The sequence below is a fragment of the Lentinus tigrinus genome, assembly GCF_003813185.1.
Source record: "Lentinus tigrinus ALCF2SS1-7 unplaced genomic scaffold L226scaffold_25, whole genome shotgun sequence".
Lineage (NCBI taxonomy): Eukaryota > Fungi > Basidiomycota > Agaricomycetes > Polyporales > Polyporaceae > Lentinus > Lentinus tigrinus.
The window spans coordinates 276,075-296,060 of NW_027137934.1; the positions used below are offsets into that span (position 1 = coordinate 276,075).

General features: G+C 55.4%; 8 protein-coding genes across 8 annotated transcripts; 3 read left to right on the plus strand and 5 right to left on the minus strand.

Annotated features, from left to right (window-relative positions):
• The first annotated feature begins 1,265 nt into the window (after positions 1-1,265).
• On the plus strand, positions 1,266-6,141 carry L226DRAFT_490675 (bifunctional P-450/NADPH-P450 reductase). Its single transcript, XM_067677324.1, has 22 exons — positions 1,266-1,701; positions 1,766-1,893; positions 1,947-1,983; positions 2,036-2,132; positions 2,187-2,273; positions 2,338-2,356; positions 2,422-2,575; positions 2,638-2,753; positions 2,807-2,828; positions 2,885-2,902; positions 2,965-3,099; positions 3,159-3,322; positions 3,382-3,435; positions 3,490-3,534; positions 3,602-3,950; positions 4,002-4,360; positions 4,411-4,576; positions 4,632-4,683; positions 4,743-4,812; positions 4,869-5,626; positions 5,679-5,733; positions 5,784-6,141. Exons 1-22 carry the CDS (start codon positions 1,566-1,568, stop codon positions 5,934-5,936), a joined length of 3,174 nt encoding a protein of 1,057 aa, XP_067532660.1. The 5' UTR covers positions 1,266-1,565; the 3' UTR covers positions 5,937-6,141.
• Positions 6,004-6,744, plus strand: L226DRAFT_467550 (uncharacterized protein; the record flags this gene model as incomplete). The annotated part of the gene is made up of 1 exon (XM_067676071.1): positions 6,004-6,744. A coding segment is annotated over one exon (741 nt), but the record flags the coding sequence as incomplete, so codon positions are not given.
• A 54-nt stretch (positions 6,745-6,798) lies between these two features.
• Positions 6,799-7,851, plus strand: L226DRAFT_547078 (uncharacterized protein; the record flags this gene model as incomplete). Its single annotated transcript, XM_067682471.1, has 1 exon — positions 6,799-7,851. The coding sequence occupies one exon, from the start codon at positions 6,799-6,801 to the stop codon at positions 7,849-7,851; it is 1,053 nt and encodes a 350-aa protein (XP_067532662.1).
• Positions 7,852-8,300: 449 nt separating this feature from the next.
• L226DRAFT_615084 (uncharacterized protein) lies at positions 8,301-9,922 on the minus strand. Its single transcript, XM_067686727.1, has 2 exons — positions 9,696-9,922; positions 8,301-9,640 (listed from the first exon to the last, which is right to left on the minus strand). The coding sequence occupies exon 2, from the start codon at positions 9,638-9,640 to the stop codon at positions 8,306-8,308; it is 1,335 nt and encodes a 444-aa protein (XP_067532663.1). The 5' UTR covers positions 9,696-9,922; the 3' UTR covers positions 8,301-8,305.
• An 850-nt stretch (positions 9,923-10,772) lies between these two features.
• L226DRAFT_615085 (Mn peroxidase MNP5) lies at positions 10,773-12,150 on the minus strand (the record flags this gene model as incomplete). Its single annotated transcript, XM_067686728.1, has 6 exons — positions 10,773-10,785; positions 10,843-10,907; positions 10,967-11,463; positions 11,517-11,638; positions 11,691-12,030; positions 12,090-12,150. 6 exons carry the CDS (start codon positions 12,148-12,150, stop codon positions 10,773-10,775), a joined length of 1,098 nt encoding a protein of 365 aa, XP_067532664.1.
• A 1,373-nt stretch (positions 12,151-13,523) lies between these two features.
• L226DRAFT_573452 (uncharacterized protein) lies at positions 13,524-14,813 on the minus strand (the record flags this gene model as incomplete). The annotated part of the gene is made up of 4 exons (XM_067684856.1): positions 13,524-13,944; positions 14,003-14,178; positions 14,234-14,458; positions 14,517-14,813. 4 exons carry the CDS (start codon positions 14,811-14,813, stop codon positions 13,524-13,526), a joined length of 1,119 nt encoding a protein of 372 aa, XP_067532665.1.
• A 1,697-nt stretch (positions 14,814-16,510) lies between these two features.
• On the minus strand, positions 16,511-17,125 carry L226DRAFT_161976 (uncharacterized protein). The gene is made up of 2 exons (XM_067672549.1): positions 16,995-17,125; positions 16,511-16,933 (listed from the first exon to the last, which is right to left on the minus strand). Exon 2 carries the CDS (start codon positions 16,918-16,920, stop codon positions 16,609-16,611), a length of 312 nt encoding a protein of 103 aa, XP_067532666.1. The 5' UTR covers positions 16,921-16,933; positions 16,995-17,125; the 3' UTR covers positions 16,511-16,608.
• On the minus strand, positions 16,676-17,780 carry L226DRAFT_161935 (uncharacterized protein). Its single transcript, XM_067672548.1, has 6 exons — positions 17,587-17,780; positions 17,377-17,532; positions 17,276-17,320; positions 17,193-17,216; positions 16,995-17,139; positions 16,676-16,933 (listed from the first exon to the last, which is right to left on the minus strand). The coding sequence occupies exons 1-5, from the start codon at positions 17,633-17,635 to the stop codon at positions 17,000-17,002; spliced, it is 414 nt and encodes a 137-aa protein (XP_067532667.1). The 5' UTR covers positions 17,636-17,780; the 3' UTR covers positions 16,676-16,933; positions 16,995-16,999.
• Between the last annotated feature and the right edge of the window lie 2,206 nt (positions 17,781-19,986).

Genomic DNA, 19,986 nt, shown 5'->3' on the forward strand with positions numbered 1-19,986 from the left:
GGAAATCGCGTCTCGCTCTCTTGACGAAAGGGCATACGAGACTCCTCCATCCTGGTCCCTCGGCTCTATCCAACTTTCGTCGGATGCTATCACGGCCGCCGGATCTCGCGTACAGAGTTGGGAGCGGGATGTCGTAAGATGCCCAATCCCGCTGCGATCTGTTTCGAGAAGTGAGTTTGAGAGTTTTGGCTCAAGGTCACCGTGTCCTGTCCTGTCCTGTTGACTTGAAGCGTCGTCCACGCAGCTGCTTCTAGGTCGCGGCCTTGAAAGACATCAAGGTCTGGACGTCAGGAAAACGAGTTTGTTGGAACTTGGGACCTGCCTTCTGTACGCATATGACGACGGTGACGGTGATTCTGAAGAGAGTTGGACGTCTCAAGCAAGCTTCAAGCTTCAAGCTTCACGGCTGGGCGCACGTTCGCGGCGCTCGGTACTCCTGCCTAGGCCTGGCAAGCTAGCGTCGCACGTCGGAAGACTTATCGTTCTGAGCTCTCAAGATCTCAAGCCGTACAGTGGAGGTACGTCCCCTCTCTCCATACGCCGGATGCACTGTTCCCCTTCACTCCTCCGGATAGCACGTCCCATGGTCTGCATCCCTAGTATCAATAGCTGGAGTCTCGAGTATTGCTCGGCTCGAGCTCCTCCTTTTTCTCTGCGTATGTACAAGTCGGGATAGACTCGAAGAGCCGATCAAACACTGCCAGTGTGGCTGGGCGAAGAGGCCTTCAGAATCGAGATTGACCATTGCGAACGGATGGCAGCGGATTGCCCTGCACACGTTGAGATGTGGTATGGTGGTAGAGCGAGCACACATACCGTTCATGGGCTGCTGCGACGTCGTGGGTACTTAAAATGTGAGCGATGATATGCGCGCAATATGATTTTGAAAGTGGAACGTGTGCGCTCATGAGGGATCATTCGTTCCCTTGGTGATGTTCCGGGCGGGCGAACGGTCGATGGTTTCGCGGACTGCTTGCTAAATGAGTAGTCACAACGGAATATCTTTCGGCGCACCCACTCCGACCTCTGAATCCTGAGTAACTATCCATGTCTCATAGCTATTAGCAGCCCCGTAGACTCGCTAAGAGAACCGGGACCTCGTACGCGTATCAACGTTCTGGGAGCAAAATGCTTGTATCTTCGTGAGCTCGGAGCACAGCCTCGCCGGGCTCGAAATCAATGTTTGTCAGATGTAGATCGCTCTGCTTCGTTCCCTTCAGCCTACGCCGGGTTCGCGCCGGCTACTGCGGTGCAGTGTATTTAGCCGGATGAATGCCCTCACTCGTATTTAACGAGTGTTCAGGTGGACACGTAGACATCTAGGCCTTCTCCTACCACATCTCTGCGTCGGCTGCGCGCTGCCGATCACCATGCACAGTCAAGGAGCTCACGTCTCTCCCCCCGATCTTTGTCCCCTATCCGTATCTGCATCCGAGAGGGTGGGTTCCTATGTATGGCTGGAGCGCTTCCGAACCACGATGATGCCGCATATAATGGCCTAGGAGAGCGCCGCTGGGCCCCCAAGCCCCAATAACGACATCTATCGCTCAATCATCCTAGGATCGATGACCTCCCCCATCCCCAGCCCTCCTGGCGTGCCGTTCCTCGGCCATGTCAATACGATTGATAGGGATCTACCCGTCAAATCCATAGACCTACTCGCCCAGCAGTATGGCGAGATATACCAGCTCTCTGCCTTCGGTGGGTCACCCTTCTAGCAGCTTTACACGTCTCGCACTCAACGTCGAATAATCTATTATCGCAGGCCAGAAGAGGATCGTCGTCTCCTCTCGCGATCTAGTCAACGAAGTCTCCGACGAGAAGCGTTTTAGGAAGAAGGTTAGTGGGGGCTTGAAGGAAGTCCGCAACGCTGCCGGAGATGGTCTTTTCACGGTGCGTGTGCTGTCGTCGCCAACGCAATATCACGCCTCTCACAGTTGACATAGGCTTTCGGACCAGAGGAGCAGAATTGGGGGATCGCGCGTATGTCCGGGAACTTACTGCACCTCTGCCCGTTGTCTAACGTATGCCCCAGATCGCCTGCTCATGCCCTGTTTTGGGACTGTGAACATATTAAATATGTACGACGATATGATGGACGTAACTTCCCAGCTCGTCCTCAAATGGGAGCGGTGCGTAATCCTTGCCGCACCGATCGTCTCGGGCTGACGTCCCCTCTCTTCTAGCTTCGGGGCGCGCGAGATGATTGATCCCGCTGCAGACTTCACTCGACTGACGCTAGATGCTATCTGCTTGTGCGCGATGTCATATCGGTACGCAACGTTGACACCTCTGCTTTCCGTCGCTTTTGTGCTAATGTCAACTCACGTGATGTAGCCTCAACTCGTTCTACCGGGTAGGGTATATTCAAGCTGCACCTCGTTCGTTCTGCAGTCTGAGCTGGCGGAATGGTTCATGCAGGAGGAACCGCACCCGTTTGCCACTGCGATGACGGACTTCCTCATTGAGAGCGGCCGTCGTTCCAGACGCCTGACCCTCGTTCAGGCCATCATGTCAGGCACGAACGCTAAGTATGAAGAGGACCAGCGCATCATGGGCGAGCTTGTCAGCGATAGTGAGTCCAGTTGTTTGAAGGGACGTGTCTGTGAGATAATTACTCACTGTCCTCGCTCACAGTTCTGGAAGACCATCGTGCTAACCCGCCAGCGAAGCCTGACCTTGTCCAAGTCATGCTGACCGGCCGTGACAAGGAAACGGGTTTAGGGCTTTCGGATGCGAGTATCAAACACAATGTGAGACCAATTGGTCCGAAGCTATAAGCCCCGTACTGACCATGACTCTCAAGCTCCTGACCTTCCTCATCGCCGGTGAGTTGAAACGTCGGCACGTACTAGGCTCATAAATCGTCTAACATCCTGCACAGGTCATGAGACCACTTCAGGTCAGCATCTCAAAAATGTGCTATGATTGCAAGAGAGTGCTTGGCTGAACTCTTCTTCTTAGGCATGCTCACGTTCACGATCTACTTCCTCTTGAAGAACCCCGAGGCGTTGCGCAAGTTGCGCGAGGAGGTCGACACGAAGCTTGGCGACCGCCCTATGGGTGTTCAAGATGTCAACAAATTTCCTTACCTCCTTGGCAAGTGTTGTCATTGGAATTCCTCGGGATCGTGCTCTTACTTCTAGTTCTGCTTACAGCTGTCATGCGGGAGAGTCTGCGCCTTGGTCCCACCGCTCCCGGCCGGGTTGTCACGCCTATCGAAGACACCGTGCTCGCTGGGAAGTACGCGGTCGAGAAGGGTGTACCTATTATTATCGGCATATACACCTCTCACAGGGACCCGAAAGTTTGGGGTGAAGATGTATGTGGATTCATTTCTGGCACGGTCTCGGAATGGCTGACAATCCATTGGATGGCAAGGCCGACAAGTTTCGTCCGGAACGCATGTTGGACGGCAAGTTCGAGGCTCTTCCTGTGAGTACCTCAAGTTCTATTGTTCACCTCCAGAGCTTGAACGTTTGCGTCCAGCCAAATGCTTGGCAGCCGTTCGGATACGGTTCGCGAGGTTGCATCGTAAGTCTACGCATTGCCTCCGAGTATGCGGGCCATGTTGAGTAGAGTACATCCACATCTACTGCAGGGACGCCCATTCGCCTGGCAAGAAGCTCAGATCGCGCTCGTCACCATCATGCAGCGCTTCGATCTTGTCATGCACGACCCGACGTACGAGCTTGAGCTCAAGCAGACACTGACGATCAAGCCGCACAACTTCTACATCCATGCCCTGCCGCGCAAGAACATACCTCGTCTGCTCGCCATTCCCTCGTCAACACTTCTCACTGCAGATTCCGCTCATGAGCGAACCTCCAGCGGCGTCACAATCTCAGGTGATGCCTCCAGCCTGCACCCCCTATATGTCTTGTATGGCTCGAACACGGGCACCTCGGAGGCGTTTGCTCAGCGCTTGGCTTCTGCAGCAGCCTCCCATGGTACGCTACTGTCTAAATCGCCTTAAGTATCAAGAGCTAACTGGCACGTAGGTTTCCATGCCTCTCTCGGTACCTTGGACTCCGCCACTTCTCACCTACCCAAGGACGGCCCGGTCTTGATCGTCACCGCCTCCTTTGAGGGCCAGCCTTCCGACAACGCGAAGCACTTCGTCGAATGGCTTGAGAACGTCAAGGACGACGCCTGTACGGGTATCAAGTACGCCGTTTTCGGTTGCGGGAACAAGGACTGGGTCAACACGTACCAGCGTATTCCGATGCTCATCGACCGCCTGCTCGACGAGCACGACGCTACACGTCTTGTCGATCGTGGCGAGGGCGATGCTGCTGCGGCCGAGTTCTTTGAAACCTTTGATAGATGGGAGAAGACGGTCTGGGAGAAGCTCGGACTGGTAAGTGCCATGTGTCATAAGGGGTGTATCTGGATAACACCGCCATGCAGGAGTTCGGAGCTCCTACCAAAGTCGGCACAGATGGCTTCGAGATCAAAACCGTCTCCGCTGGCACCGAGCGTTCCGAGATCTTGCGTCAGAAGGGCACTGCGCTTGGCACGGTGGTCGAAAACAAGATTTTGACGGCTCCTGGAGCTCCCGTCAAGCGTCACATCGGTAAGTCATAGCTGTTGTTCCCCCAGCGGCTCAAAGATATTGAGTAATGAGACAGAGTTTGATCTTCCGGAGGGCATGACCTACAGAACCGGGGACTACCTTGCTATGTGAGCATCCCTCCCCGATGGATGGGATAGTGCCTTCCGTTACTGAGCTGTCGTGACAGTCTGCCTGTCAATCCCGACCGAGTGGTTCGCAGGGCCATCGTGCGACTTGGACTCTCGGCTGAACAAGAGGTGGGCCTGCTCAGTCCCCATATGACACGGCACTGACTACTTCCAACACTACGTAGATTGAGATCAACTCCGTAGGTCCGACCTCCCTGCCAATCAAGAAGCCGATTAGCATCTACCATCTGCTCAGCGGTTATGTTGAGTTGCAACAACCTGCGACCACCCGGGATCTCGACATTCTCCTCTCGGCCAAGAACTCCCCGACCTCAACTCAAGCTTTGCAGGACCTGTCGTCTAACTACTCTGAGAAGGTCTTCAAGAAGCGCCTCAGCGTCCTCGACATCCTCGAGGAGAACAAGGACATCGAAGTGTCCCTGTCGACCATGTTGAAGATGCTGCCCTCTATGCGCATTCGCCAGTACTCCATCTCGTCGTCTCCGCTGTGGAACGCTGAGCGCGTCTCGCTCACGCTCAGCATCGTCGACGCTCCTGCGCTCTCCGGGCGGGCTGAACCCTTCCTTGGTGTCGCGTCCACATTCCTTGCGGGCCTCCGCCCCGGTGACAAGGTGCAACTTGCCGTGCGCGCTTCGAACGCGGCCTTCCACCCACCGAGCGACTTGTCCATCCCGCTCGTCATGATCTGCGCTGGGTCTGGCCTTGCCCCAATGCGCGGCTTCCTGCAGGAGCGGGCGATGCAGAAGCTCGCTGGCCGCGATGTTGCGAAGAGCCTGCTGTTCTTCGGGTGCCGCTCGCCACAGGAAGACTTCCTGTATGGCGATAGCGATCTCAAGGAGTGGCACGAACTTGGCATCGTCGACATCAGGCCGGCGTTCTCCCGTTCCCCCACGGACTCGGAGAACTGCCGCTACGTCCAAGAGTGGGTAAACATGCCTCTGCTAAGCAGACTAACAGCTAACCATTGCTGTCAGCCGCATCCGTAAAGACAAAGACCTTGTCGCCACGGCTTTTGACGAAGGTGCCAAGGTCAGTGCCCTTAGCGCAGTCGATGATGAGCATTACTGATTCGTCTACAGTTCTACGTCTGTGGTGCCGGTAAGATTGCTGCAGGCGTGAAGCAAGCTATCGTCGACTATATCAAACAGCGGAAGATGACCGACGAAGCTGCCGCTGTAGCGGTCTTTGACCAGCTCATGGAGGGTCGCTACGCCACTGACATCTTCGAGTGAACGGACCGGACTAGCGACGCCTACGAACCCTGTTGTTGGAGTGCTGATACCTTCGTGTTACAAAGATATGAATGCATTTGAGCTACGCACCTGCGAAAAGTACAACCTACGACCGGAAGGAATCGCTTTTTCTAGGGACATTGTGCGGAGCATGCCGATGTGGTTCCACCGTGAAATTGATGAGCCTAAAGCGAGGAAGCTGGCGAGAGTATCAAAGGTGGTTACGTGCCTGCGCGAGAAACACTTACTCAGAACGGTTGGAGACTTTGAGAATTTTGTGTCAAACTTCAACGCTCCCGGACACCTAGAAAGGGCGTCATGTAAATGTGGCGGGTGCGGGTGGGCAAAGCAAAGTGCTGGGTGTACACACCCGGATGCATGTGCCAAGCGAGCTAGGGCCTTCCTGGACCTCCTGCCGCCGAAATGGGACCCCCGCGGTCTGCATCCTGCCGACTATGAAGAGCGTGACCATCAGATCTTGGAAGCAGCGAGAACGAACCTAGGAGACGATCTGATCCTGTTCGATCGAAGAGTAACGGTCAAGGGGACGGTAGCAGATGCTTACCGGGTTTTCACTGAAGGAGAAGTATGCAATGACTTACCAGACGTACGTATAGAATTGTCTGACATTGAGGCGGTCACTGTCGCGACCGACGGGTCATGTTTGAACAATGGGCAAGCTGATGCGAAGGCAGGAGCTGGGGTCTTCTTCGGGATTGACCACCCACGGAATAGATCTGTAAGACTCTCTCCGTACCTGGCGCAGTCAAATCAAACCGGGGAGGCGGTTGCGACACTGCTGGCAACCACATTAGCCGAGCCAAATGTGCAGGTCATAGAAGAAACGGACTCACAGACCGTGATGAATTCTGTCACACGGTGGCGAATGAAACATGAAGACTCTGGCTTTGTGTTCCAAGCGAATGCGCAGCTTACAAGAGCGGTCATTGCTGCGATGCAATCTCGAAAAGCGGGGACGTACCTGAGATGGGTAAAGGGGCACAACGGGCACCCAGGAAACGAGATGGCAGATGAATTGGCCGGTGCAGGTGCAGCGAAGGAAGCTGCAGACGAAGTCGACACCTCTGTTCCACCACAATTGCGGATATCAGGCTGTAAGTTAAGCACACTAACGCAAAAAACTGCGTACCGGGCGATACGGATTCGAAAAGAGAGAAACCTGAAACCTCGTAAGCGAACAAAAGTGAACACTCACAAGACGTTGCAGGAGATCCAAGCGGCCTTCGGGGTATCTCTGGCGGAGGCGCAACTGTGGAAATCATTGCGCTCTAAGAATGTCTCACGAGAATGTCGACAATTCATGTGGATGACCCTCCATGATGGGTATATGGTGGGCGACAAATGGTTGAGGCCAAAGATGTCGGATGAGCTAAGAGCGCGCGCACCTTGTGAGCGTTGTGGTGTCACGGAAACCATGGAACATATTCTTTTTGACTGTGTAGCGGTAGGGCGCGGTACAGTATGGGAGCTAGCTGAAGAAACATGGAGCCTAACCGGACTACCGTGGAGAGAACCGAAATGGGGAACAGCGCTTGGAGCGGCGTGCGCGGTCTTCGAGAATGACGATGGCGTGCGCAAAGGAGCTGCGGAAGCGCTGTGGACCATCCTAATGACGGAATCCCTATATATGATCTGGAAATTGCGGTGTGAACGAGTCATACAGAATGAGAAGCGTGAGTTCACCATACCGGAGGTGGCTAAGAGGTGGTATGCGGCGTTGGACAGGCGCGTCGACCTCGATAGACGATCCTGTGCGGGGTACTGGGGGAAATGTGCGCTGAAGGCAGGCACAATCGCTTGCATCTGGGAACCTGTCCTGCAAGCACGCGGTGAGCTTCCGCGAAACTGGGTTACCGACAGCGGGGTTTTAGTGGGTATTAAGAGGGGAAGATGACAGGGGCGCCTCCGGGCGTACCTGGATGACTTGACCTCTCTTCGAGTCCCACACTTGATTGTGCGTAAATGCATTTCCTCGCGGCGGGAGGCCTCCGGCCTCTTCTCGGAATGTTCTACAACTCTAGGATCGACACAGTCGACCAACTACCAGCGTGCCCGGCCGACACTCGTCGACCTGAGTAGTTTGATGTGCCTTCGGGACGAAAACAACTCAGGGCAATGCGCTCCGCCAAAAAAAAAAAAAAAAAAAATGCATTTGAGCTCTCACAGCTCTGACCTCTACTGCAGTCGAGATCTACAGTATTATTCAGTACTGATAGACGGTAAGACGACAGACCAAAATGCGTATCATATGAGTACATAGAGGAAACATCACGACAATCAATATGCCGCCGTCCCTTTCACTCTTGGGCCTGTTCCGGGATCCATGTCGCTAGGAACGGGGGACACCCTCAACCACCATGGACCGTGCCTGCGACACTCTGTCTACCGGTTTGCAAGCCAAGAAGAAGGATCCTCAATACTCCTGCGCGTGTGTCTTCCCAGTCGACGGTGTCCAGCTGGAGGTTCGGGAACAAGCGATCGAGCGCGACGGCAAGCTCGTATAGACCGTCGTCTGGCTCGAAGTCGGGTACTGTGATGAGTTTAACGTGGGCCGCAACAGGAAGATCCAGAAGAGGCGGGATGGAGCAGGACTGGCATGAAATCGCCGGCAGTGCGAGCTGCGCTAGACGAGGGTGATTCGTTGCGAATGCTGCGATGGTCGAGACCTTCGGGGCCGTCATTACTATCTCCGTTGGAATTAGATCGCGGATCTTCTGACCATATGTGAACATGAAAGCGGTGAGGCCCGGCCAGGTTGCTTTGAAAGCCTGCAGGTGCTCATCCTTGACGTACGCGTACAGGTTGTAGAAGTGGAATGACAACCGGCGGATATTCGCAGGTAGCGACCCAAGATTGTCGAAAAATGCGGGGCTGTGGGTCCATTCAGCGTTGTGAATTCTGGGGAGATGTGTGTTGTGGAAGACAACGCGAAAACAACGCATGGATGGAGGAAGGATAGCATAAATGAAAGAGAGGTCATCGACTCTTCTGTCGCCTTGCTCATCTTGAGATTCATACCTCATCTCCATGTCCAAGGACTCCAACGAGGGCGGGGCGGAAATGATTAACAGGGAGCGAATTTTGTCACTTGATCCTGAAAGATGGAGTTCTCTCAACTGAAGAAACCCTTCTCCCATTGCCTCGTTGTCAAGGGAGTAGGTCTCTCCTGTCAGATGCATGCTGAGGGAGCGCAGATGCTTGAAGCCCATAAGCGACTGGATGATGGAGCGTGTCGGACGGGAAGGGGGTTCCACCGTGAGTCTATGGAGGGAGGATAGCTTCCAGAATTCAAGCCCCAAGATATCATCACCACGGATAGTGAGTGACTCGAGTTGTGAGACGATAGAGGCGACCTCTAGGATGAACATGGTGACCTGCTCCTGGGGGAGGATGCGCGTGGTATACACGCTCATGTCGAGGCCGACGTGGCGAAGACATGGTGACAGAAACAGCGAAAACTGTGTGATGCTCGTGATCGGGCTGCTGAAACGGAGATTGATAAGTCGCTCGATTCGGGGGAAGAGTGGGCCGTTCAGCGGATGTCGTGCAAGGGTGCACCAGGTGGAGTCCTCGACCCGGTTAAGGCCTTGGGAGGCGTTGCCTGAGACTTGTAGCTCACGCACGCGAGCGGCAAATCTGTGAAAATATGCCCACTCGCCTTCCGTGATCGGTTTCGAAAACATCTAGTTGTAACGGCTAGTATGAGCATGGTGATATCGCGTAGCACTGTATACTCACAAAAACGTTGGTATCATAGCGACCACCAGTCAGGAGAAAAGAAGGGAAGAGGAGCAAAAGATACACGACATCGTCGACCGATTCCCATAGAACGTTAAGGGCGGGGTCAGTGAGCGCACGACAGGTGCGAGCAGCACAAGCGAGAGCCTTCTGGGAAATACGACGCTGTCGGAGAGCACTGGGTGGAACTTTGTTATCGGAGTCCGGAATCCGACAGGGAGTGAGATGACGGAAGATGGACTCGGTGATATCGCGGCAGAGCAAGGCTCTAGTGGTCGTCGACATTTTCTCGTTGATATGGTGGACAACAAGAAAGAAAGGAGCAGCCGGGCCCACAGGGGTTGAAATGTTCGAGCGCTATGAGTCCGCCTTGGCACGTGTCCGCCGACGGTCGAAACTGCGGAATCATCGAGCCTGGATCTGAACGTCCTGCGCATCTTCTAGACAGAAGAAATCAATCTCCATCGTCCGTTTCCCAGGACATATGTTCCCGACAACACGTTGCCATGCTCCCTACAGCTCAAGAAGTTCCTCGAGCGCGTTGTGGTCAGCACACTGTGTAGAGGGGCGAGCCGTTCTTCAGCGATGGGATCTCGAAATACACAAGTGAATGGCAGGCAGACCTACGGAGAAGAGAGATGTTGGAGCCCGTTCAGCTCAGGTGCCAGGTACTACAACTGAGGATGGTTAGACAGCCCGAGGCTCAATGAGAATCCATGTGAAGGATGTGTGAACGACGAAGTTGTTCAGGTACCAGTCGAGAGGGATAGGGGCACAGTGATACATGTGGACGAGGCAGCCATTATTTCACATGTTTCTCAGTGGGTGTTATACGCATGTGACTTATAGGTAGCTGGAGGGAGGTGCAGAGTTCTGTGTGGGCGAGAGGGAACGCGCTTCGTCAGGCGCTCTGGACGAATATCCCGCAAGGTTGATCAAGGACAGAATTGACGCAATTGACTCCTAACAACTCTACAGCGGATGCTTCGCAAGAAAAACATCCACGATCAGACATCGCAGCCCTGCGCGCGCAGAGATCCGGCGAGAGCAGCGCAGTCAGGCATGGCCTGTCATCCTTCAGAGGTTGGGGCTAAAGAACACTAGTCAGACAGATGATTCAAGATGTCTGTCGCAGGAGACGACTTACACGGGAGCGACAACGGTCGCCGGACCGGGGTCAGTAGGGAACGAAGGGAACGGAGTCTCAGCGCACTAGAGGAGCAATATGGATCAACAACTACACGAAAATCGATATCTGGTACGGCACTCACCGCCTGCTCGATGTCAGCGTGGGTCTTGCCGGCCGGGAAGTGGGGGCGGACGCTGGCGGGCAGAGGCGGCGGCTGGGGAATGACCTCCGAGCAGTCGATCAGGGTATTGGTGTCGACACCAAGGACCGCGAGACGGTTGAACACGTCCGGGAACGTCTCCTCGAACTTCTCCTGGTCGTTCGTGAACGACTGCCACTCGCACGCCGTGCGCGAGTCGCGGGCGAGCAGGTGGTCGGACTGCAGACGCATCTCACCGCGGAGAGGGGACGTCACCTCGCCATGGACGCCGCTCTGGCCAGGGAAGGTCTGGCCGCGGAGCTGGGTCTCGATGAAGAACTGGGTGTCGAAGATGCCGGGGGTCGAGTCGAAGGGCGTGCGCGGGATGGTCGGGTCCACCCGGTCAGCCGCACCGATGGTGTGCGCGGAGAGCAGCCAGACGACCTCGAAGTCCTGGAAGCCGACGTCGAGCATGCGCGCGAGGATATCATCGATGGTGTCTGAAGATGGTCCAGTCAGTACTCGGCGCTGGTGAGAGTACCGCAAGACTCACCGAAGGGCTCGGGGACGAGGCCGTCGGGGGCAGCCCGGGTAGCGTCCTTGCGACCGAGGAGGAAGTCGACGCGAGGAGCACCGGGGCACACTGTCAAGGCGAGCGCGCCCGCGAACTGGATGCTGTAGGTGGACATGAGCATCGGTGCAAGCACTCGTTCAGCGGAGAACCTACAAGTCAGCAGCAGAGATGTTGTGCTTTGCTATCATAGGCTTCTGCAGCGCGACGATCTCATCAGTCCCGAGGTTCGCGTGGAAGTTCGTCTCAGTCTCGGAGAAGAGGACGATCGACCCGTCTGCGCCTCCGCCGGCGAACTGGCCACGAGCCGCCGCTGAAGGGGAGAACGCGACGGCATCGTGGAAGGTGAGACGGAGGGACTCGTGGGCCTCCTCAGCGCACTGGTTGTGGAAGAGGTTGGTGACAATGTCGTCCCGGATGGGGAAGAGGGCGCAGCACGCGGCGTTGGTAGCGGTGTTCTTGCCGTCCGGGCATGCGACGCGGCGCGTGAGTGCAGCTGCAAAACGAATGCTCGTCAGCATTTGGAGAGGTCAACAATCGAGAGCGGAAGCGTACCGTTCGCGCCCTGAAGAGCAGCGACGATGGAGACGATGGAGAGCAGGGCTTTGAAGGCCATTGCGAGGTTGCGCTGGATAGGAGAGGACAGAAAGCTCGGTGCTCTGAAGTCGTAGAGCACTGAACCGCTATCTTTTATACCTCCATCGCAGCCTCAATGCATACTCCAAAGACCACCCATCGTACTTCTCCGCACGACAACAAGTTCGGGCGTTGTGGCGTGTGTGGTCGGGAGCCAGTCCGAGCCACCCAATAGCGATTCGTCCATTGCGTTATTTTCGGTACCGTGCGCACGAAGCGACCGACGCAACGGCGGGCGATTAGATCCTGTAAGTCGGTGTGTCGCTCTATACGAGCATTGCGGCCAATGAGCATCTGCACTCGAGGGTTGTCGGGATGTTTTGATCGCTCATCCCCCTGAGCCGTGAGGTCGCGCAACAAGAACTGTACTATCATCTGCGAAAATGCGAGGAGAACAAAGGCCGACTCAGGTCAGGAGAACTGCTTGCCATCAGGTACGACGGGAGACGTACCTCAAACAACTACACGACAAGGGATGCCAAGCCGTACTTTAATAGAGTTTGTACGGAGCCGCTTGTGTGTACGGTGCCCGTAGATCGCGGGCTCGAACATGGGGAAGAACCATGTCCGTGGACTACAGTCGGCATGGCTGGAGGGGGGCACTCAGTTTCACAGCAGGGCGTAGACGTGGAAGCAGCATACCGAACAACTGGTTTGGTATCCGGACATTGAGTCTGTCGGCGTAGAATGAGTATTGCATTCAACAGGGCCTTGGTAATTGCACTGTAAGAGTCAGCACTGAAGCCTGGAATAGGAACGCCATTCACAAAACTCGCCTGGCGAACTATGATACTACATCGATGCCACATCGCATAACTTGTCAGTATACCTTGGCCAAGAGTTCGGTAGCTTTGCTGAGTTGAGTTGCTCGGTCGCAGTACTTCCAGCGGCTCCGTAAGTGAAACGAGGGTCGCACGCCTGTCCACAAGGCTTGGCCAACGTTTCCTAGACCTGACTTGAGGAAGCTTTACATTAGTCCTCTTACGACTACCACGAGGCTTGCTTCAGAAGCAATCGAGGATGCGTCGCCCTTGCTCTCTTTGCGTCCGGCATGCAAATATCAGATACAAAATTATGCGGCGCATCGTCACCTGCAGGCTGTCCTCGTCAGTGACATCGTGCGAGATGTATCATACGGACAGTGCTCACCATCGGGGAAGAGACGAGGAAAACTTCTATCGCGTGCGCAAAGACTTGTCCTCGGCGTGCGATACAGACAGGGATAACCTCCGGACAACCCGGACCTAGTGTATAGCGCACAAACAAGTACATTTCGCCTCGATTCCTCCGGGTGGGAACGCTCACAAGCTGAGGCAAGTCTCTACGATGGACAAACACTAGGGGTCACGAGACTCACAGGGAGAACTGCAAGGGAGCGTTAGACGTCTGCACCTCGACCCTACCAACCCTCTGCACCCGTCCGGCACCCACGCCCCACGAAACACTCCCCGTTATCGCGCCCGAGCCGACGCCGTGCTTCGTAACTGTCCGCGCACGTCCAGCACCAGCAGGGTCCTGGACCCGGCCCTCTGTCATGGTGGGAGGCATGAAGAAGGACGAACGGAGCTCGAACTGGCCCTCGAAGGCCGGGTGCATCTTGACACTGGCGGGCCCGTTCGCTGTCTGCAGAGAAGCGACCAGCCGCGAGTTCGCCGGCTGCTCGACGAACGCGACAGTGAGGGGGCTGTTTGAGGTATGCGCGACGACGTCGAAGGAGCCATCGGTGTCGGTGGGAGAAGCACCGGAGGCGAGACCGATGTTTGCCTGGATCGGGCTGCGTTGCAGAGGGTGAGTATGGTGGGTACGAAGTCGACCAAACGATGAGAACTCACCCATTGCTCGTCTGTATGGCCATCTGGGGTACCACACTCTCGTCTCCGCCAGTCAAAACGGCATCCACTTTGACTGGTGCGTTGGACGTGTCGATCTGCAGCAACTCGCACGTCTTGAACGTCCCCCGTACCTGGCCGTTTGAGGTCGAGAGCGAGACGGCCCTTGCTACCAAAAACTGCGCGCGAGTCAGTCTCGTCAGGAACACTCGCACTCCTACTCAGGTCACTCACCTCCGCCTCGATGGGGCAATTAGTGGTCCTAAGGGCGACTCTGTCGAACTGCACGGAGTCCCCGAACCGATGGAGGTGGTGAGAGAATAATGGCAGGCTTGTCTTGAGTACGTTCATTCGAAGGATGGGCACGCCGTTTGGAGCCGAGGCTGGCAGTCGGACGTGGATGTGGAATTGGATCGTCTGATAGATGCCCGAGGGATCATGCTCGTGTCCGGTGCGTCTCTGCGGCGGTCACATCAGTCAACATTGATAACAACCCACAAGCTCGTAATGCACGTACAGAGATCTTAACCCCATGTTTGTTGTCTTCGGAATGGAGGTGATGCACCTTGACTTCCTGGATGGCCTGCTCGCGGCGATAATCGGCCTGTATGTCGACAACTACCTCATCGGAACCCCTTGCGCCAGTCCGCGACACTTCGAAGCGGCCGCCCATCTGAGTGCCTGCAGCGATGAAGTGGAGTTCCTGGGCGAACACAGGGAGAATAGCCGAGGTGTGAGCGTGGTACTCGTTGGCGTATCGAGCTGGTTCAATAGTCCAGTGAAGTTCGTCAGCCCGGTAAAATGGTGGGTCCATGATGTCGTAGGCTGCAGGAGGAATGATGAATACTTTCACTCAGATATGTCGTGGCATACTCACCTCATATATGCGCTGCTGCGGTACCTAGGTCGACGCGCAAGTGAGGGTTGCCTGATGGACGGTCTGGACAGACTGCGCCGCAAGCAAAGTTCGACGCAGCACCTGCCAGGTGACTTGCATTCGGTCCAGGAGTCCCGGCTTCCCTAGTGAGTACTCACCGAAAAGGAATCCATGAAGAACGGTTGCAGTCGGGGCTCGAGGCGATGAACCGGTGTTTCTTGGTGGAAGCAAGCATGGCACCAGACGAACGACTAGTACAGTCATGACGCTGGGCTGATATTGCAAGCCACGGCGTAGGGGATTCAACATGCCTACGTGCAGACGTAGAGTATTCAAAGTCCCGGCCGCCCTGCCACGCCCTAGTAGTAGCGGGCGAGACGTCAGCGCGAGCTCTGCCACACGGTGAAAGAATTGCGATTGTACGCACCTCTGCCTTTGCGAAATTGCCTTCACCCTCTACGAAAAGCCCTCTCAGAAGTCGTTCTGGCTCGCCCGTCATCGCGTGGACGAGAACTTGCTCAAATGCATCCGGCTTGTGCAAGGCTGGCACGATGAGGTGACGGTCCGTCTCGAGCATCGAGTATGTCGCCAAGTGTCGCCAAGATATGACTTGATGAAATCGTCTATGAATAAACACTGTACACGATGCTTTTCGCGGGGGAGGGTGGAGCTCGAGGCTGGAGGAAGTCATCATGCGCCGAGTCCGACGCGCACCGGCTATGTATGCATGGGCGTCTCTACGTCGAGGCCATTCCGATATAGTCGGGATATCATCCTATAGCTACGAACACCGAGCTCGAGTACATACCCGGTTTCCTGCCGGGTCCCCCCTCTTGACATGAACGTCCGCGCCGCAAAGGTGTACATTCACTGACAAAGCATTCCGAATCCTCAGACGCGCCCTGATGAACGATTGACGTAGGACATAGGAAAAGAAAGGCCTGAGCAGATCCGACATCCTGTCGGCTCATACATCTCTAGTTACTGGTATGGCCTTCTGCGTACCTCCATACTACGCCCCAGCTCAATCCTCTCTGCCCATACATCTCATCCCGAACTCTCCTGCCCTCCAAGCTCGTCTTTAAAAGTTCACTACACGCTGCACTTCAGTACGGACCGACTCGGATGCTAGCATCTCCAATCCCGTTGTATGCGCAAGCGCGACTGTCGAGCCGTACCTTGTAGATGCACTCGCGAGCCCAGCAATGAACGCCACGACTGCGACGCACGTGCCGGACACGAGGGTCGAGGTTGAAGCTTTGAAGGAGGACGCTCGAGCGGATGGCCCGAATCCTATGCTTGTTCGGACAGCGCGGTGTCAGGCGTCTCGCCCTCGGAAGCTCCAGGACAACTGTGAAGTTCAGGAATAAGGTCGACATAGGAGGACGTCGATGCGGGTCCATCGAGCGAACGCGAGGTTGATCAGAGGTGGCCTGTCGAGACGTTCTGGACTTGTCTATGGTGATCATAGGGTATAGTTGCATGAACGTCCCCTGGTGTGCTGCAGGAAAGACGCGTGAAGCCTTGGGAGAGCTATACTGACCACATCAGCGAGAGCCGATCGAGGACTAGATGGACACCTTACCGGTTACCTCCGTCAACTTCCGTACTCGAAGTCGACGTGCCGGCACTCACGCCACGACGCGCTGTAGACCCGCCGCCTTCTCTCGAGGATATCACAACGCACCGTTTTGGCGTCTTGAATGCGTGCTGAGTCTGGAGAGATTGAGGACTACGAGCTGGACATTGCGGTATCGTAGAGGAAGAGAGATATTAGTATATAAACGCCCACGCACACGCTACTTCTACCACATCGTCGGACGGATGGGAAGGGAAGCGATACGCGTACGGACTCTATGACTACAGTGATCGTGGGTGTTTTGAGAGACGAGTTGCCGAGACCGATCGAAAACAACAGTAGCTGAGAAGCTAGAAACCGGAGACAGAGACAGAGACAGAGACATAGGCATAGACAGATCCAGATCCAGCGGAAAGCGAAATCGATAGCGAAGCGAAAGCACAAGAGAGAGGGAGAGTTGCACATCGATATTCATGTACTACAAGAGCGAGGTGAATCACTAAACTCGTCGACGATACGAGAAGAGTCAGAATACGCACCTTGTTCAGTTCTGCTGGAGCCAAGCCACCGCGCTACTGATTTCCACGAACGACGCCCCCATCTCGTTGGCCCACTGTGTCATCTCCACGCACGTAGGATCCAAATTCGGCGGATGATAGGTATACATCCGATATAAGACTGCATCTGCGCTACACAGTCAGCGCCAACGCAGGACCACATACGCCAGCCGTACTGACCTCGGAGTGTGTTCTGTCTCGCAGCTGGCGGCACCACGCTTGAATCGAGCAGTCGAAAACGATACGAAGTCGCAACTACTCACCTGCCTGCGCGGCCGCCTGTGCAGCTGCCTGCTCGCGCGCAGTCTCTGTTATTCGTTCAGCCCCGCACCGACGCCAGGCCCATACCCTCCCGAAGACCCACCAATGTCCCTTCTGGCGACCTCGCTGCGCATCTTCTGGTTGAACCACCTGGAGTGGAGCTGGTATGTGTACCACTCGCACCCGCGAAGGCTCTTGATATCCTCGTAGCTGGACATCTTGTCCTCCTCCGTCGGCAGTCCGTCGCGCTCGAACAGCGCTGGGGGTACGCAGTGGGTACTCAAGGCTGCTTGTGGAAGAGAGCTTGACGCACCTTTGCGAATCCCCCTCCCTTGGAACGTCAGGCTACGGCGGGTGGACATGGGTATGTTGTGCACTTCGAAGGCGGCGTCCGCGCTGTCAGGCTAGGTATGCGACATTGGAGGTAGTCGGCGTCCTGGGTATAAGATCACGTGCTACTGGACGGAACGAGAAAGAGAGTTCAGCTTTCACATCCTCCGCGCTGGTCGCGCGACGACGACCGCAATGAGAGTACCTGGGTAAAGACGTAGAATGTTAGTGGGACTGGCTGGTATCGCTCAGCCCTGGCAAAGATGCCCGCGACGGTTGGTTGCGCCATGAATGTTCGAGATTGCATGCTTACTTGTCGTTGCTAGTGCACGATCGATGAGCACCGTGAAAGCCTGGTAACGGTACTGTGCTGTGCTGGGCATAAGATTGGGCGACAAGAGCGGGACATACTTTGGCTTGAGGCCAGGTCGCGCGCAAGCAGAATCCTCGACGACTCCTTCCGAAACGATGAGGTTGCCTCAGAACTTCGCCACCTCCCGCATGCAGGCGCAACGTCGCTACGTGCACGCGAAAATGGATGCTGAGCGCAAAAGCGCACCATCGTTGACCACTCACCAAACGCACGCTTCTGCTGTCCGGCAGACCTCAATGTCGCCTCCTACGATCATTTCAGGGCAATATATACAATAGGTGAGTCCTTCGTGTCCTTTAAATACTACTGAGAGGGTCAGAGGACGGACAACGCACAGAGCAAGCACCACTCACCTGTTCCTATGGAGAACAACGAGCTCAACGTGTCGGTGAGCTCATCAACAACAGCCTAGGTCCTGAATACTCCCATATGAATCCAATCCCATCCTGAACAGTCGGAGGACGAAGGAGCGTGGACGTTCGTTGTGAGGGCTTGCCGGAGAGTGGGTGGTGTTGGGAAACCGGAGTTCGGGCAAGATCGCGAACCAAGATGAGCCAGCAGATGCGATAAGCACAGCAAGCCAAGTTTAATCAAGGAAATGCAGGTAGGCAGTCGACGCAGCACTCGTAGAGTTGGCAGATGGAAAGCGAGGACGGCGTTGGGTCTGCAGCCTGATGCCTGAGCAACGAGCGGGTCGATGGTAGGTGGATGACCAGAACAAGAGGCGGAGTCCGGACGACGCCGCGGCCAAAGAAGGCCAAATGCGCGTAAGTCCCGCCGCCCAAACTCTACGATTGACTTGTTTCCTCCGCGCCTCCCCTCCCTGAAAACTTACCACCAACCTATCACTTCTATTGTTCTGACAGCAGTCAGTGTCTCGGGTTCCTGTGTTGCAGACGCTAAGGAGCTAATTACCAAGGGAGAACGTTTCTGGTACTTAACCAGCTCTCGGAACCCACTCCGCCAATTTGGCCCCAGCTGCATCCCGATTTGGGGGGTCTCAGTCTTGTCCTTCGACTGCCGCGGAGTGCTATTCCACCTCCTTGCGGTCGACACAACCACAAAACCACAACTAGCGCTGAGTAACAACGATCCACCACGCCCGAAGACGCCATTTTTTTTTTTGGGAATCCACGTTTATTGCCCTCGAGGGCCGAGCCCTATGGTAGGCAACAATCTACCGAGTGTCTACTGGAGGAACGCGCGTGAAGTATCCCGGGTCGTAAGAGGCCATTTGTCATCCGAGAAAGCACGGCGGCACAAATCTGGCTCTTTCCTACCACCGCAGGCGGACATGCGCTCGTGAGTCGTGAACACGACGTCGTTGCCCAGCTGTCTTCCCTCACTGTGACTCTTCCGTTCAGTATCTATTCATCTTGATATGCTGGATGCAGTGCTCACACGCTCCGCTATGTATTGACTCGGCTCTACCTCTAGTCCTCGATCAGGATGTCATGTACATATTAGTGTGCAACTTCGGAATGGAGCGTCTCTATCTCGTAAGAAAGAAATGGATGCACTCGAGGAAAATCCTGCAAAATGTATCAACCGACCAATGTCGACGCATCGCTGAGGATACAGTCGACACCCTCTTAACCCATACCGATATTGTTAGAAATTTGCCCAAACATCGGGATACAGTGACGGCAGAAAGTGATGCAGACCCCGGATATGGAAGGTAATTCCCACCACCCAAACTGCTGCTGCTTGCTCGCCGTCTGTACGGACACGGGCCTATGTCGTGCCAGCGCCAGTTTCTCATCGCCTGCAGTTTGGGTGGTGGGAAAGTACCTTCCATATTCGGGGTCTGCATCACTTTGTGCCGTCACTGTATTGGGTCCCATGGTATACGTGCAGCAATCACCTTCCCACGTGCACCACTCCTAGGTTGAAAAGTGACAATCTTGTACATAGACTCTATAGATGACGCTGAGCTGGAGAGGCGGCGGCGACGTTGCATGAGCTACGTACGAGAGGGATGAGGCGGAGTGACGGTTGCGTGAGCGGCAT